The 14,913-nt window shown below is 40.6% G+C and overlaps 1 protein-coding gene across 3 annotated transcripts in view; it reads right to left on the bottom strand.

The window, feature by feature from the left end:
- UTRN (utrophin) overlaps window positions 1–14,913 on the bottom strand; it is a 577,632-nt gene that overhangs the window by 46,483 nt on the left and 516,236 nt on the right. For all 3 annotated transcript variants that reach the window (XM_048844328.2, XM_048844327.2, XM_048844330.2), the window contains 3 exons: window positions 11,057–11,193; window positions 8,819–8,857; window positions 8,522–8,587 (listed from right to left, as the gene is read on the bottom strand). In XM_048844328.2, coding sequence (XP_048700285.2) covers window positions 8,522–8,587; window positions 8,819–8,857; window positions 11,057–11,193 — 242 coding nt within the window. The remainder of the gene's footprint in view (window positions 1–8,521; window positions 8,588–8,818; window positions 8,858–11,056; window positions 11,194–14,913) is intronic.

Below are 14,913 nucleotides of genomic sequence, written 5' to 3'. Positions count from 1 at the left end.
ATGGTGACATTATAGGTTTATCCACAGAAAATAGAATTGGTTAGTCTCTAAGGTGCCACAAGTACGCCTTTTCTTTTTGCGAATACAGACTAACACGGCTGTTACTCTGAAACCAGAAAATAGAGCGCAGTGGTATGAACCACTGATATGGATGGACTTTTATGAGAAAACTTTAAGTGAGTTAACAAAGTCTGCCTGCCCACTCATCTGCAGCAAGTACATTATTTGGCAATCCAATAGAAGACCATTAGATTTTCATTAGCATTATCACAATCATCATGGAACCTTTGAAGCTATGCTTAAATAAATACTATTGCACAATGGACAAATTGACCTATAAAGTATTAACAGACATATTCCTGGAAAAATCATAAATTAATATAGAATAACCGTGGGGAGCTATTGCCTGTATTTCCCATTTTAATAGAATTAATTTAAAGGTTTGGGTATTACATTTTTATAAATTAAAAATATAAACTGTTTTTGTCATGCTATCTTGCAGACATGTTATCTTGTTATTGTATAGTTTGCGCAGCATTATGGAAAGAATAAGATAAGGAACACAGAATGACAATCATTTAAATTGAACGCTCATGGAGCAAACATCATCTTGGTAATTTGTTTCTTTAAAGATGTGCTAGAAATTGTTTCAGGTCTATTCAGTAGTTTTCACTGCATAAAAGGAATACAAGCCATTCTAGAAACATTTAATGGTGTGTGTAGATCCATGGGTGGCACAGACAACTCCCCTTATTACTCTACTGAATATTTCTATGGAACCACCCTCTTGGAGTCTACAAAACCGTAAGGATGTCTCTTAACATTTTCAAATCCAATAACTGACTAAAAATAATTAAAGAAATCACTGAAGATTAAAATAGAAGACAAGAAGAATTTCCAGCACTGGATTTATCTTGTTGATAAACGCCTGAAGTTGAAGGAGTTCAACCTGGTTATAAGAGATTTACTGAGTTAACGTTGGAAATAATGATGACTCTAATGTGCAACAAATAAAATAAAGAACAACAGAAACAATCAAATATCTTTCATCAAACTTATACTGACCTCAGGAAAGTGAAATTCCCTCCTCACGCCAGGAGTACTTCCCGTTCAGAGACCTGAAACCTGCACTACCTCTGTCCTCTGGGAGTTGGACCAAATAACCTAATAGGTCTTTCTTTTCCTGTTCTAATTTCTAGGATCCTAGGGAAGCTACTATGGCATTCACTATAAAGAAAAATTACCACTTACATTATATAGACATATTTGAACTGAAGAAAAATATAGTGTGCACCACCCCATGGCTCATTTTTGTTAGTTTTCTTTTTTGTCTAAGAGCAAGTTATTTAATCTGTAAATGAATTAGCCTTCTTTGAAAAAATTAGAGGCAATGAAGGAAAACCTATTATAAGATAAAGGACTCTTGATATTCTTGGTCACCTTATTCCACTGAAGTGGAGGCATGGTATAGCATGTGATGGAATAGCACTATCTAGACTGGATTGTGTATTTGGAAGTCACGTTTTTAACTCATAAGATGGCATTCAGATAATCCTCTATTTCTAGACCTTGATCTCCTGTAGATCTTCAGCATTAGCTCACACTGAATAAGCCTGCAGTAATAACAATCCTAGTCTCCATCTGTAATGTTGCCCACGTAAGCATCTATGTGGCCTTGAAAAAAAATTCTAAATTTAACTTCAAGGCACCCCTGTAAAATAGAAAAGTGGCATAACTATCACTATTTCACAGAAGGGCAAGCTGAGGCACAGAGTGCTTTAGTGACTTGCCCAAGGTGTCTCAGCAACTCAGTAGCAAAACTAGGAATAGACCCAGATCCTCTGACTCCCAGGCCTGCGTTCTAGCCCAGGGGTGGGCAAACTTTTGGCCTGAGGGCTACATTGGGGAATAGAAATTGTATGGTAGGCCATGAATTCTCACAAAGTTGAGGTGCGGGAGGGGTGAGGGCTCTGGTTGGGGCTGTGGACTCTGAAGTGGGGCTGGGAATGAGGAGTTTGGGGTGTAGGATGGTGCTCTGAGCTGGGACCGAGAGGTCTGGAGGGCAGGAGGGAGATCAGGGCTGGGGTGGAGCTGGGGATGAGAGGTTTGGGGTTGCAAGAGGGTGCTCCATGCTGGGATCGAGGGGTTTGGAGAGCAGGAGGGAGACTAGGGGTGGGGCAGAGGGTTAGGGCGTGGGGAGAAGGCTCTGAGCGGCACTTACCTCAAGCAGCTCCTGGAAGCAGCAGCACATCCCTATAGCTCCTATGTGTGAAGCAGCCCCTGACCCACAGAGAGGGGCCATGCGGCTGCTTCCAGGAGGTACGTGGTGCGGCCCCCAACCCAGTGTCCCAGCTGGAGCATGGCTGAGCCATGTGGTGTGGCCCCTGACCCGGTGCCCTGGCTGGAGTTCGTGGGCCAGCTTAAAACGGCTCGCAGGCCAGATTCGGCCTGCGGGCTGTAGTTTGCCCACCCCTGCTCTAGCCACTACATCATACTTCCTCCCCTGTTATTTTAGTCCTGTGAAGACATGTTTGGAACAGTTCTCAACAGCACACAGAGCCTATCATTACAGTTTACAAAACTCCTCAAATAGACATAATGGTGGAAAATGAGGATGGCTGTGGAAAAAGTGGACTAATGAGGTAAGCACTGGTGACATGGCAGAGGGGGTGATATAATGTGAGAGAAAAGCAGCTAGATAAATAAGGGCAGCGTTGCAAAGAGCCTTGAAAGTGAGGACAAGACATTTGAACATGATGTGATGGAAAAATGGGGGAGTTGGAGGATGGATTCAAAAGCAAGAGGGAGGGGACAGAGTGATAGGCAGGGGAGATTATATTTGTGGCTGTGTGTTGAAGGAGGATATTGGGAAATGATGGGGACAAGAGTTTTAGCTTTGTAGACCGTAAGAAATTATTCTTATAGAGGTTCACATATGGCCTCCATGTTTGGCAGAAGGGACAGGGAACAGCTGAAGAGTCTCCCAGGTTCTGGACTGGAGAGACAGGGTGGACATTGGTACTTACTAAAACATCCTTGGTAAAACAAATGTCTACATGATTTTAAGAAAGTATCCCTAAGTTTTCAAAATGTAGGGATGGGCATTTTAGTTCAATGCAACTCCCATAAATATCTATACTGTCTGGTTATATGGGCCCATGGGTCCCATGCCCCACCCATATTCTGGGGCTGCTTTGGAGCTGGCACCCCCGCAGAGGAGAAAGCCCCCATACCAGCATTCAAGCTGTGCCAGAACGGAGTTCTGGAACTTCCTTTTGGAGCCAGAAAAGCATTCCAGAACTTCTGATCCAGCTCCCCCTTCCAGAATGAGTGATGATGGCTTGGTAACCTGGGAAGACCCACGGGGAATCCAGGGTACCCCTCTCCTCCTGGTGCAGGCCTAGAAGAAGAATAGGTGGAGGCAGCAAGGATGCCACCTCCTCAAGCTGCCTCCTCTACATCTTCTGCTTCTGGGCCTGCTCCAGAATGAGTGATGATAGCCTGGTAACCAGGCTGCCCAAGTTACTGAACCACCATTTCTTCTTCTGTGGAATGGGGGCCCTCCTGGGCTTGCCCCATTTATTGAGCTGCCATCTTTCCATCTGGAGTGGGAGTTAGGTCCAGAGCTTATTTTAATTTTTTTCTCTTACCTGGGGGATCACCACCCCCCAGACACTCAAGTATAGGGTGCTCCATCCCCTACATCACTGCTGGAAGATTCACCCCTTGATCCCCACCAAAAATTTTACAAATCTGGCTTTTATATAAAGGTCAGTGGTCAACAAATGACTAAAACTTGAGCAGCTCTGAAAATGTGAGCTCTGATCGAAAGACCATTGAAATTAATTGATGTCAATGGGCTTTGGAACAGACCTTTTACTGCTTTAGATTATACCCCAGTTCTGATACACAGCCACCATTGATACATGTCGAGTATTAAAGGGCAAGATAATACCCAGACTTTTGTTTAAGATCATTAAAATTCTAACAATTAATTTGGTGTAATGCAGGAGACACTAGAAGATATAAAGACGACAAATATCTCCTTTTATAACATCTTGGCGCCAATATTTTTAGGGTTGTGACATGTACAGAATTATTGATGCCAGTCAGCAGAAGAAGAGAGTCTAGAATTATGCTCTCCTGGTTGCTATTTATTATTTGTATGCTTCTCTGCTCCAGAAATTCTGAGTCCTTATCCTTGGGATATTGTGTTGGTCCTTAATTGCTGAATGTATGTTTATTAACTCTTTTCTGTTCTGAAACCAGAATCATGCTCAGGTTGCCCCATTTCTTATTTATATTGTATCTTTGAGGTGGGGGTAGTCTTTCTTAGGGGTTAAATTGATTCAGCTGCTTGGGCTGGGACAGTAGGCAAGGAGGGATGTATATCCCCCAGAACTGAGAGACTCAATATGTAGCTGGGACAGAGAGACCAACCAGCAGAGGTCACCCGAAGTCTGCCTCAGAGACAGCTCTAACCGTTGGGCTACAGGAATGGAGCATGGCTTGTGGTCCAGGCCTGGCTGAGCCAGACAATATATCTAAGTAGCCATTTTGATTTTGGGACCTGCCAATCAGAATAAAAGGCTTGAGATTGACAGCTTCAATCAATTTTGCTTTTGCAGCTTTGCTGCAAAGACCACCTTCATTTGTTTACATTTGTATTGATTTAATAAAGCTATAGTCATTGTGCCTTTTCTTGTGAGGTATCTTTCTGGCAATCTCCTAGAATGGAAGATTAGACAACCTACACAGAATAGTCACTGCCAGCTACTCAAACAAATTATGTTACTATTTATAGTATGAACAATATTTGTTGAATATTTTAAAACACTCGACTCCTTCCCTAAGTAACTGAAAGGGGGAATTCAGCACAAGAGCTCAGGTCAATCATAAATGTTCTGCATTTTGAAAGAGAAATACCAGTTGGACCAATAACAAAAAACAACCCAGTTTTAATATGCAGGCATATAAAACTGGCATGCAGAATATAAGGTGTCACTAAAATAATTTCACTTCTCTTAAGCATATATTAATAGAAGAAAAACAGTTCCATTAATTTAAGAAGGTCAAGTTATACAAGTAATTAGCATTTTCTTTTAGCTTCTGAACATGGTAGGTACAGTTATAGTTCTGTAATCCTCAAGGACCCATCCATCAGTAACATGTGGTTCAGAACACTTCCAACTCCCCTTTCTATAGCAGTATGACCATAATCAGGATTGGTCAGGCCAGCATGGAGTCATCACAAATGGGACTAATGGAATTATCTATTATGGTACCACTTACTGCTCTACAGTAATCTTGAAGTGTGGTTTTCACCTGGGCTCTATGAATCATAAAATCTAAGTGCAACAGGATGAATAAAGGATAGACAGACTAAAAATACTGACATCACTCCGATGGAGGCCAACTTATTTCTTAAATCCAAGTTTCCTTGCTTTTGTCTGGTTTCAAGCTGGGCTCAATGGAGTTGTGCATGTTTTTGTGTGTAATTATATCACTGACCTATTTTTTATTGTCACATGGATATTGGTGCTACATTTTCCCACATGAATGGCACATATCTGAGCAACTAAAGTGCTTATGATTTTAGCCTTTAATAATCATAGAAATGTAAGGCTGGTAGGGATCTCAAGTGGTCATCTAGTCCAGCTCCCTGTGCTGAGGCAGGACTAAGCATATCAAGATCAACCCTGTTGCATGTTTGTCTGACCTGTTTTTTTAAACCTCAAGTGATGAAGATTCCACAATCTCCCTTGCAATCCTATTCCAGAACTTAACTATATACTTAGAGTTAGAAAGCTTTTCCTAATATCTATCCTTAAGCCCATTACTTCTTGTCCTACCTTCAATGGACATGGAGAACAATTGATCAGAGTCTTGTTTGTAACTGCCCTTAATATATTTGAAGACTGTTATCAGGTTCTCACTCAGTCTTCTTTTTTCAACACTAACCATGCCCAGTTTTTTTTTAAACCTTTCCTCCTAGGCCAGGTCTTCTCAACTTTTTATCATTTTTGTAGCTCTCCTCTACACTCTCTCCAAAACTATATATAGTATTCCAGCTGATGTCTCCCCAGTGCTGAGCATAGCAAGACAATTACCCCCCATGTCTCCTGGAAATACACGCCAAAATGATATTAGCCTTTTTTGCAACTGCATCACACTGTTGGCTCATATGTAATTTGTGATCCACTGTGACTGCCAAATCCTTGTCGACAGTACTTATTTTCTAGTCAGTTATTCCCCATTTAGTATTTGTGCATTTGATTTTTCTTTCCTAAGTGTAACATGTGGCACATATCTTTATTGTTCATTTCAGATCAACTTATTAAGGTCATTTTGAATTCTAATCCATTCCTTGAAAGTGTTCGCAACCCCTCCCAGCTTGGTGTCACCCATAACTTGTATAAGCTGCTCTTCACTCCATTATGCAAGTCAATAATGAAAATGTTGAAAAGTACTGGAGCCAGGACAGACCCCTATGACACCCCACCAAATAAGTCATCCCATTTTGAAAGTGGCCCATTGACAACTACTTTTGAGTATAGGCTTTCAACCAGTTATGTATCCACTTATATTTATTAATGGCAAGACGAGAAGGACAAAAACATTAATTGTCAAATCAAAATGAGGAAGTTGTGGCTGGTAATAGGTAGCACTTAAGTGTTACTTTTCCCCCTTGTATGTATAATTGGTCCTTTTCTGATTGCATTTTCCTTTACAGCTACAATGTTTTTTAAGATGGTTTTGAAGCTGTTTCTTTGTGGTGCGTTTAGATAAATTCAATGGCAAGTTATACCAAATTATTTGATTTTGACTAGCAGATATAAGCTCTGCATTGCCTTTAAAAAACAAGAAATGAAATGTGAGGAGACTAGATATTTCTGTTGCAGTGCATAAAGCAAAACTGATAAGCTCCGGTTCTAGATACAAATCAGCTTCTTTGTTGTCTGAAGGTGAATTGTAAGCACATACCTCTAGGGTTGAACAGTGCTGAACTTCCCACTCTCCTGGGCGCAAAGAGGTGAAATGCCCATACAGTCACTGCAGCACTCAGCAGATCTTGGCAGCATAGCAACTCTGCCCTAGCAAAACACACTGGGGTACTGGCTCCGAGTATGGCCCTAGAGAATCTGTCACATAGTCCAGAGGTTCGTAACTAGGGGTTCAGGGCCCGCTAGGGGCCACAAGCAGGTTTCAGGGTGTCCACCAAGTAGGGCCAGTGTTAGACTCGCTGGGGCCCCAGGCAGAAAGCTGAAGCCCCACTACATGAATCTGAAGCCCGGACCCCCACCACCCAGGGCTGAAGCCGAACCCTGAGCAATGTAGCTTTGTGGGAGCCCCTGTGCCATAGGGCCCCAGGCAACTGTGCTGCTTGCTACCCTAATGCCAGTCCTGGCTTTTATATGCAGAAAACCAGTTATTGTGGCACAGGAGGGTCGCGTAGTTTTTAATAGCATGTTGGGGGGGGGGAGAAGGACCTCTGAAAGAAAAAGGTTGAGATCCTCTGACAGTCTATTTGTAACAATTTATTCTTCTGATGTAGAACAGAAATTCACTATTTACAACTGGAGCTGCAAATACACATTTACAAATACAGCTGTAGCCTCAAGTGAAAGGAGGGGAGGTTTACAAAATGGCTCTGAGGTTACTTTGCAGAAAATCATTTATGCTCCAAGAATTAGGACTTATTCAATGAAAACTTTCTTTCAGAAAATAATATATTCTATAGTCGCTAAATAAGAAAATTTTATATTAGGTCAGCAACTCTTTCCCAAAACAGTTAGTATGCACGATGCAGAAATCTCTTAGAATCTCAGGACCCCAGAGATGAAAAAGACCTATCCAGTCCCTAGTCCTTCTTCCCACATGATACAAGATTGTTTCCTAAGGAATTGTCAAGAGTTTTGTCCCATCTACTTTTTTACTGTTATGACTCAAATCACAGAGCTTCCACCATGTTGCTTGGGAGACTAATCTACAATCAAATATACTATTCTACCGCCCTCTAAAAATGGATGCAAGTAAATGCAATACTTCCTCAGTTTGTTTCAGAATCAAATTAAATGGCAGTTTATTCCTTACTTTATTTTACCCTCCGCTGAAGTTCAGTGGTTAAATTGATATTTTCAATTATGTACCTTTCCATGCTGGGTCTTTATTTATGAAGACTAGACATATTAGAAGGTCAGAATGGAAAGAAACTAACATTTGCAGAAACTAACATTTGCAGAAATCCCACAGTAATGCTGCAACACTATCCATTCTATACTGATCAACAACAATTTTGATGTATGTATTTCATTCAATATCATTACATTTTAGTTAGGATAACTCCCCAACTCTTGGGGTGGAAAGATTTAACTTTCCTCTGGGTATTAAAAAGTCATGAGACTTAGTCATGCCTTTTTAATAAATACTGTCCATTCAACATAACATACACTTCACCCTGCAGGAATCAATCCCAAAATGCAGAGGTGCAATTAAAATAAGAAGTCTGTATGTTTCTTACCTGGTGGCATACTGCTCTATCCTGGAGTGTGTGTCATCATGAAATAGCTGTGGAGACTGGGAGGGACTATTAAAAGAAAATAAGCACAAAAATGTTAATAGTATCTAATGTAATCTAATTACAGAGACAAGGGTTTAAAAAAATTGAAGACTGATGAAGTTGTCAAAAAATAGGCTGTTATGTGGGCTTTTGGCCAGGTGTGTATAACAGGTCATACAAATAGGTAAGCAATTAGTCAACATTAAGAAAACAATCAGCATATTCAGCTTTCTAGATACAAGAGTTGTGCATACTCACTCATATTGCTCTGGCCACATACTGATGAGTGTGATAGGACTGCAAAGAAGAAAGAAAAAAAAGAGAAGGAAACGACAGAACAAAAACTTTACTGCAATTAAGCAAGAATAAGGTGTAAAAGCACAAACTATCTACCAATCAGCCCGCCCAGATGATTTACATTAGCAACATCTATGACACAGGAAAGCAGTAGCAACAGAGACTGCCGTGTGCCATGTGGAGGATAGGACAGTAACTGAAGCATTTTTTAAAAAAAGGGAGTTTTAAAAAATACACCATCACCACCACACATTGAATTAATCATCTAAAACTATGCCTAACTTGTTTAAATTTGGAATTTCTTATATTTAATTGCTAAGACTTTTCTTTAAAGTTACCTGTGAAACTGAACTTATAACAACTTATTTGTAGAAAAATTAAAAGGCTAAAATCAAGGTTATTACTACAATATTTTTCTATTACATAGCAAATAACAAACAAATATCCTATAAGGGAGAGGTTTTTCTTAAAGACAAAATACTTATGGCTGTTTTCATAGAATATCAGGGTTGGAAGGGACCTCAGGAGGTCATCTAGTTCAACCCCCTGCTCAAAGCAGGACCAATCCCCAACTAAATCATCCCTGCCAGGGCTTTGTCAAGCCTGACCTGAAAAATATCTAAGGAAGGAGATTCCACCACCTCCTTAGGTAACGCATTCCAGTGCTTTACCACCCTCCAGTGAAAAAGTTTTTCCTAATATCCAACCTAAACCTCCCCCACTGCAACTTGAGACCATTACTCCTTGTTCTGTCATCAGCTATCACTGAGAACAGTCTAGTCTAAGTTTTATTGCTTATGGAACGGAAGCACTGATAACATCCGTCGAAGTGGGTATTCACCCTCAAAAGCTTATGCTCCAATACGTCTGATAGTCTATAAGGTGCCACAGGACTCTTTGCCACTTTTACTGATAACATAGGCTACAGCCACCCTTTGCAGAGAGACTATATGTATGCTTACCTCATAGCTTGACAATACACCTTTATCCCGACCTGTTGAAATATCCCTACTATTCTAATCCTTAGCCACTCCTAAGCTGGACTACCAATCTGCCAGGGAGGTTGAAGTGTTCTCCGACTGGTTTTTGAATGTACAATGTACATTGGCCAAACCGGACAATCTCTATGCAAAAGAATAAATGGACACAAATCAGACATCAAGAATTATGACATTCAAAAACCAGTAGGAGAACACTTCAACCTCCCTGGTCACTCAATTTCAGACTAAAAGTTGCAATTCTCCAACAAAAAAATTTCAAAACCAGACTCCAACGAGAAACTGCAGAATTGGAATTAATTTGCAAACTGGACATTATTAAATGAATACTGGGAGCGGATGGGTCATTACACAATGTAAAAACTATTTCCCCATGCTAATTTTTCCCCTACTGTTACTCACACCTTCTTTTCAACTGTTTGAAATGGGCCATCCTGATTATCACTACAAAAGTTTTTTTTCCCCTCCTGCTGATAATAGCCCACCTTAATTGATTAGTCTTGTTACAGTTGGTATGGCAACACCCATTTTTTCATGTTCTCTGTGTATATATATCTTCCTACTGTATTTTCCACTGCATGCATTCGATGAAGTGGGTTTTAGCCCACGAATGCTTTGACCAAATAAATTTGTTAGTCTCTAAGGTGCCACAAGTACTCCTCATTTTTTTTTTTTTGTTGATACAGACTAACACGGCTACCACTCTGAAACCATGCATATATGTTTTAGAATGGTTTCATTCACTTTAAGACAAGTATTGTGTTTATAGCACTTGAAATTCCAGGAAATAAAGGAAAGTCAATTAATGGAATTACTCTCATTGTCTCTTCAATGCATCTTAATTTTTGTTCTACTAAAAGTGGCCTCTCCTGACAAGTAGTAATAAATAACTAAATAAATAAAAATAAACTGTTCTCCATGAGAAAAGTTTACCAAAAAAAAAAAAAAAAAAGAATTCCAACTTCACTTTTTTCTGAATTCCATGACTTTATGGCAACATATTTATACAACCAAAGTATAAAATTATTTTTAGAAAATAAGCAAAGAAAGTAAAATAAAACAAAAAAGGGTTCACAAAAAATATTCCCTCACTAAGGTTCTGGTACGATTGCTTCACATTAATTTTGTTTTTGATGTTTTTTTTAAGGGGGGAAGAGGCTTCTGAACCACATGGCAGAGATCATGCTTCATTCAAACTTACGCCTCCAAGTTATCGCCTTCAAGAACTGTTTGCACAGGAAGGTAGCCAAGTCGTGGGTGCTTAGCAAAATACTTCTTTGACCGGAACTTGTTCTTCAGCACCTTAGTGAAGTCGCGTACATCTTCTCCGGATGTTGTCTAGAACAGTAGAGAAATAAAATTAAACATTTCTAATTGGCACTGGGTTATATCTTAAATAACGCTGGAAGAGTACATATGGGGGAACTTCTAAAAGCTGGTGATTTTATACTCTATGAATAGCCTGAAATTTACATTAGCAATAGTGGAAAAATGCATCGCCAGGATTTGTTATGCTGGCTTGAAAACCCACAGCGCTTAAACCTGTTAACAATGAATACACAAGGTTTCTTTATATTTTATGAAATGATGGCTAATAAAAACTAGAAGTTACAAGCCTAAAAAGGCATCAAATTATAATCAAAATGATAAAAAGTAACAAGCTATTTTGTTTAGAAACAATTACAGTCAATTCTACTCACAAAAAAGTATTGTGTTCTTTTAACTATATAAAGCAGTTATGATGATGTATTCTATAGCACTTGCTTCTCTAACCCCTCTCTCCATTTACATGTCTGAGTACTGGTAGGGCAAGAAAGCATATACTTTATCAACAGGGTCACGTAAGAGACTAACGCATTCTACTTTTCCAAAAGTGCCACAGAGTATTGAATGACCTCTCCATTGTCTGATTGAACTGAAGAGAGTATCACAAGCAGTAGATTGCCCACTCAGACTCCATGCTGGGTCACTGATTTAATATTGCCTTTAAAAAAATAGGTATTATCTGCTCAATCATAAGAGCTCCCCTGCCTGCAACACCTGAGTTTTCCTTGGATGCTTCCTAGTCAAGTTACCAGAACTAATCCTACTTCTCCTTATTTGTATAACAGTAGCTCCTAGAGGCCCAAACTAAAACTAAGGCTCCATTGTACAAGGCTGTATAAAGACCTAGTAAGAGGCAGTCCCTGACCTGAAGAGCTTACATTCTAAGTGTATGTCCATACTGCAGTATAACAGCTGCAGCTGGCTGACATCAGCTGACTCAGGCTAACAGAGCTTGGGCTGAGGGGCTAAAAAACTGCAGTGTAGATGCTGAAGCTCAGGCTGGATGGAGCCCAAACTCTGAGACCTCATGAGGTGGGAGGGCCCCAGGGCCCAGCCCGAGCCCAGAAATCTACACTGCAACTTTATGCAATCTACAGAAGCTCCACAAGCCCAAGTCAGTGGACACGGGACAGCCACAGCTGTGTTACTGCAGTGTAGACATAACCAAAATAAAAAGACAGGCAAAGGAAGGATGGAGAGGAAAAAGACAGAACAGTGAAGTGATTTGCCCAAAGTCACACAATAGGTCTGAACTTGGAATATAACTCTGGTGTCTCATTACTTCCAGTCTAGTATCCTATTCACCAGACCCCAAGAGCCTAAACATACAAGTTATGGCCATCAATACTCTCAGAAGCTTTTCATTTTTCCCTGTTGATGCTGTCCTTTTCAAACTGGCACACATTCATTTTTCATCTGTTTGGAATGACTGCTTTTAACATTATCTATATCGATTTTAATTTGAATGGTGATGGCAACATCTCTTTCATCTTAGAGTTCAGTAACTTCTGCTAAAGAAACATCAGAAAGAGTATAAAATTTGTCGATGGGTCTTACATGAAAGTGACCTAAAAAACCTCAGGAAGGGAGTTGTAATTTTTTTTAAACTTATACTTAAAATGCATAGAACTGTTCCCATCTGTTCTAGCTATACCATCTTCAGCATGCTTCTAATTGCAGTACCAAAAACCAAAACCAAACTAACAAAAAAAAGACTATTTCCTTCCAAAAGCAGCTATTCGTTGAAGATCACAATGGAATCTATTGCTTTACATACAAAAGGACTCTTTCCAAATGGTTCTAGGTGTTTTCTCCTCACTACAAATTATAAAATTACATGAAACAGCATATGATATGGTGTCACTGAACGACAGAAAATTCTATGTTGGAAGCAGCTCATCAACATAAAGTGCTGCTAAAGCTAGGTGGAAATCCACAGTGAAAGCAGAGCTATTAACATTTTTCAGAGTTGTAAATTTTTTCCCCATTAACTACTGTAACAACCTCAGATTGAATAAGTCAAGCCTTTCCTGCCTTTTATTTCTTACTGTGAAAAGAGGTAGCTCTCATCCCACATGTTTAAGTATTTAATGTAGATACACCCGAGTATTTCATTATATATTTTTATGCAAACTGAACTCCCTTCAGTAACAGTATATGATTAAATTTATGACAGGTTTCAGAGTAGAAGCCATGCTAGTCTGTATTTGCAAAAAGAAAAGGAGTACTTGTGGCACCCTAGAGACCAACAAATTTATTTGACCATAAGCTTTCGTGAGCTACAGCTCACTTCATCGGATGCATCGTCTGATGAAATGAGCTGTAACTCGCGAAAGCTTATGCTCAAATAAATTGATTAAATTTATGTGACCACTATCTGTTCGAAACAACCTTAAATCTGGTTGAGAAGCGTTTGAAGAGCAGCATAGAATACAATGAGCAATAAGGTAGAAAAGCTAGAATGGAATTCACGGGTCCTTTAAGCTCCAGAAGATATAACCCGGTGGGCTCCCAGGGAACAGCCTCACAAGATCAGTCCCAGAAAACATCTATTAGACTCTCAGATTATCCAAAAAATGAACATGAAGCCCAATGGGGTTGCCTACTTTCATGCAAAATAACCTGAACAGATGGAACTCTGCCACAAGGCCAATCAACTAAACTTCTAATTCTTGTGAACTATAAAAACAAATGCCTTTTAATCTGCCAAAATGTTTCTCTGGGGTACAGTTTATGTGGTATGACAACCTGACCTAACTGCTTAAAAGGACCGATTTGGTTAAGAAACGAGAAATAGAACACACTAAGCACTGATATATTAATAATGGGGGAATATTTTATCTATGTTAAATGTGTATAAGTCAGAGCTTGGAAGAATCATACAAACAAACCATCATGTAATTACAAGTCAAGTGTTAGTCATGGGTGTGCATGTAGCTGGTGTTGCACGGTATTCTAGGGTTGCCATCTTTCTATCTGCAGAATACTGAACACCCTTGCCTTGTGCCTTCCCTGAGGCCACGCCCCTGCCCCACCCTTTTTCTGAATCCCTGGCCCCTTCCTACTCCCTCCCTCTCCTCCACCCTCGCTCACTCGCTTATTTTCACTGGGCAGGGGGTTGGGGTGTGAGAGGGAGTGAGGGCTCTGACTGGGGATGCGGGTTCTTGGATGGGGCTGGAGATGAAGAGTTCAGGGTGTGGGAGGGGGCTCTGGGCTGGGGGAAGTGGGGGGGCTCTGGGAGGGAGTTTGAGTGTGGGATGGGGCTCAGGGTTGGGGCATAGGAGGGGGTGAGGTGTGCGGGCTCCACGTGGCTCCCGGAAGCGGCAACATTTCCCTCTGGAACTACGGAGCCGGCGGTCCAGGCAGGGGCAGTGCGCAGAGCCCCCCTGGCCACCCCTATACCTAGGAGCCAGAGGGAAATGCTGGCCGCTTCCCAGGAACCATGCTGCAGGCGGCCAATCGGACTTTTAACAGCCTGGTCAGTGGTGATGACTGGAGCTGCCCAAGTCCCTTTTTGACCGGGCATTCTGATTTGACGCCTGACAGCCCTTTAGCATATGTACTAGATATGCTAAACATTCATATGCCTCTTCATGCTTCGGCCACCATTACAGAGGACATGCTTCCATGCTGATGAAGCTCGTTAAAAAAATAATGCATTAATTAAATTTGTGACTGAACTCCTTGGGGGGAGAATTGTATGTCTCCTGCTCAGTGGTTTACCGGCATTCT

The sequence above is a fragment of the Caretta caretta genome, chromosome 3 (genome assembly GCF_965140235.1).
Source record: "Caretta caretta isolate rCarCar2 chromosome 3, rCarCar1.hap1, whole genome shotgun sequence".
NCBI lineage: Eukaryota > Metazoa > Chordata > Testudines > Cheloniidae > Caretta > Caretta caretta.
This window is presented reverse-complemented; position numbering and strand designations above follow the sequence as displayed.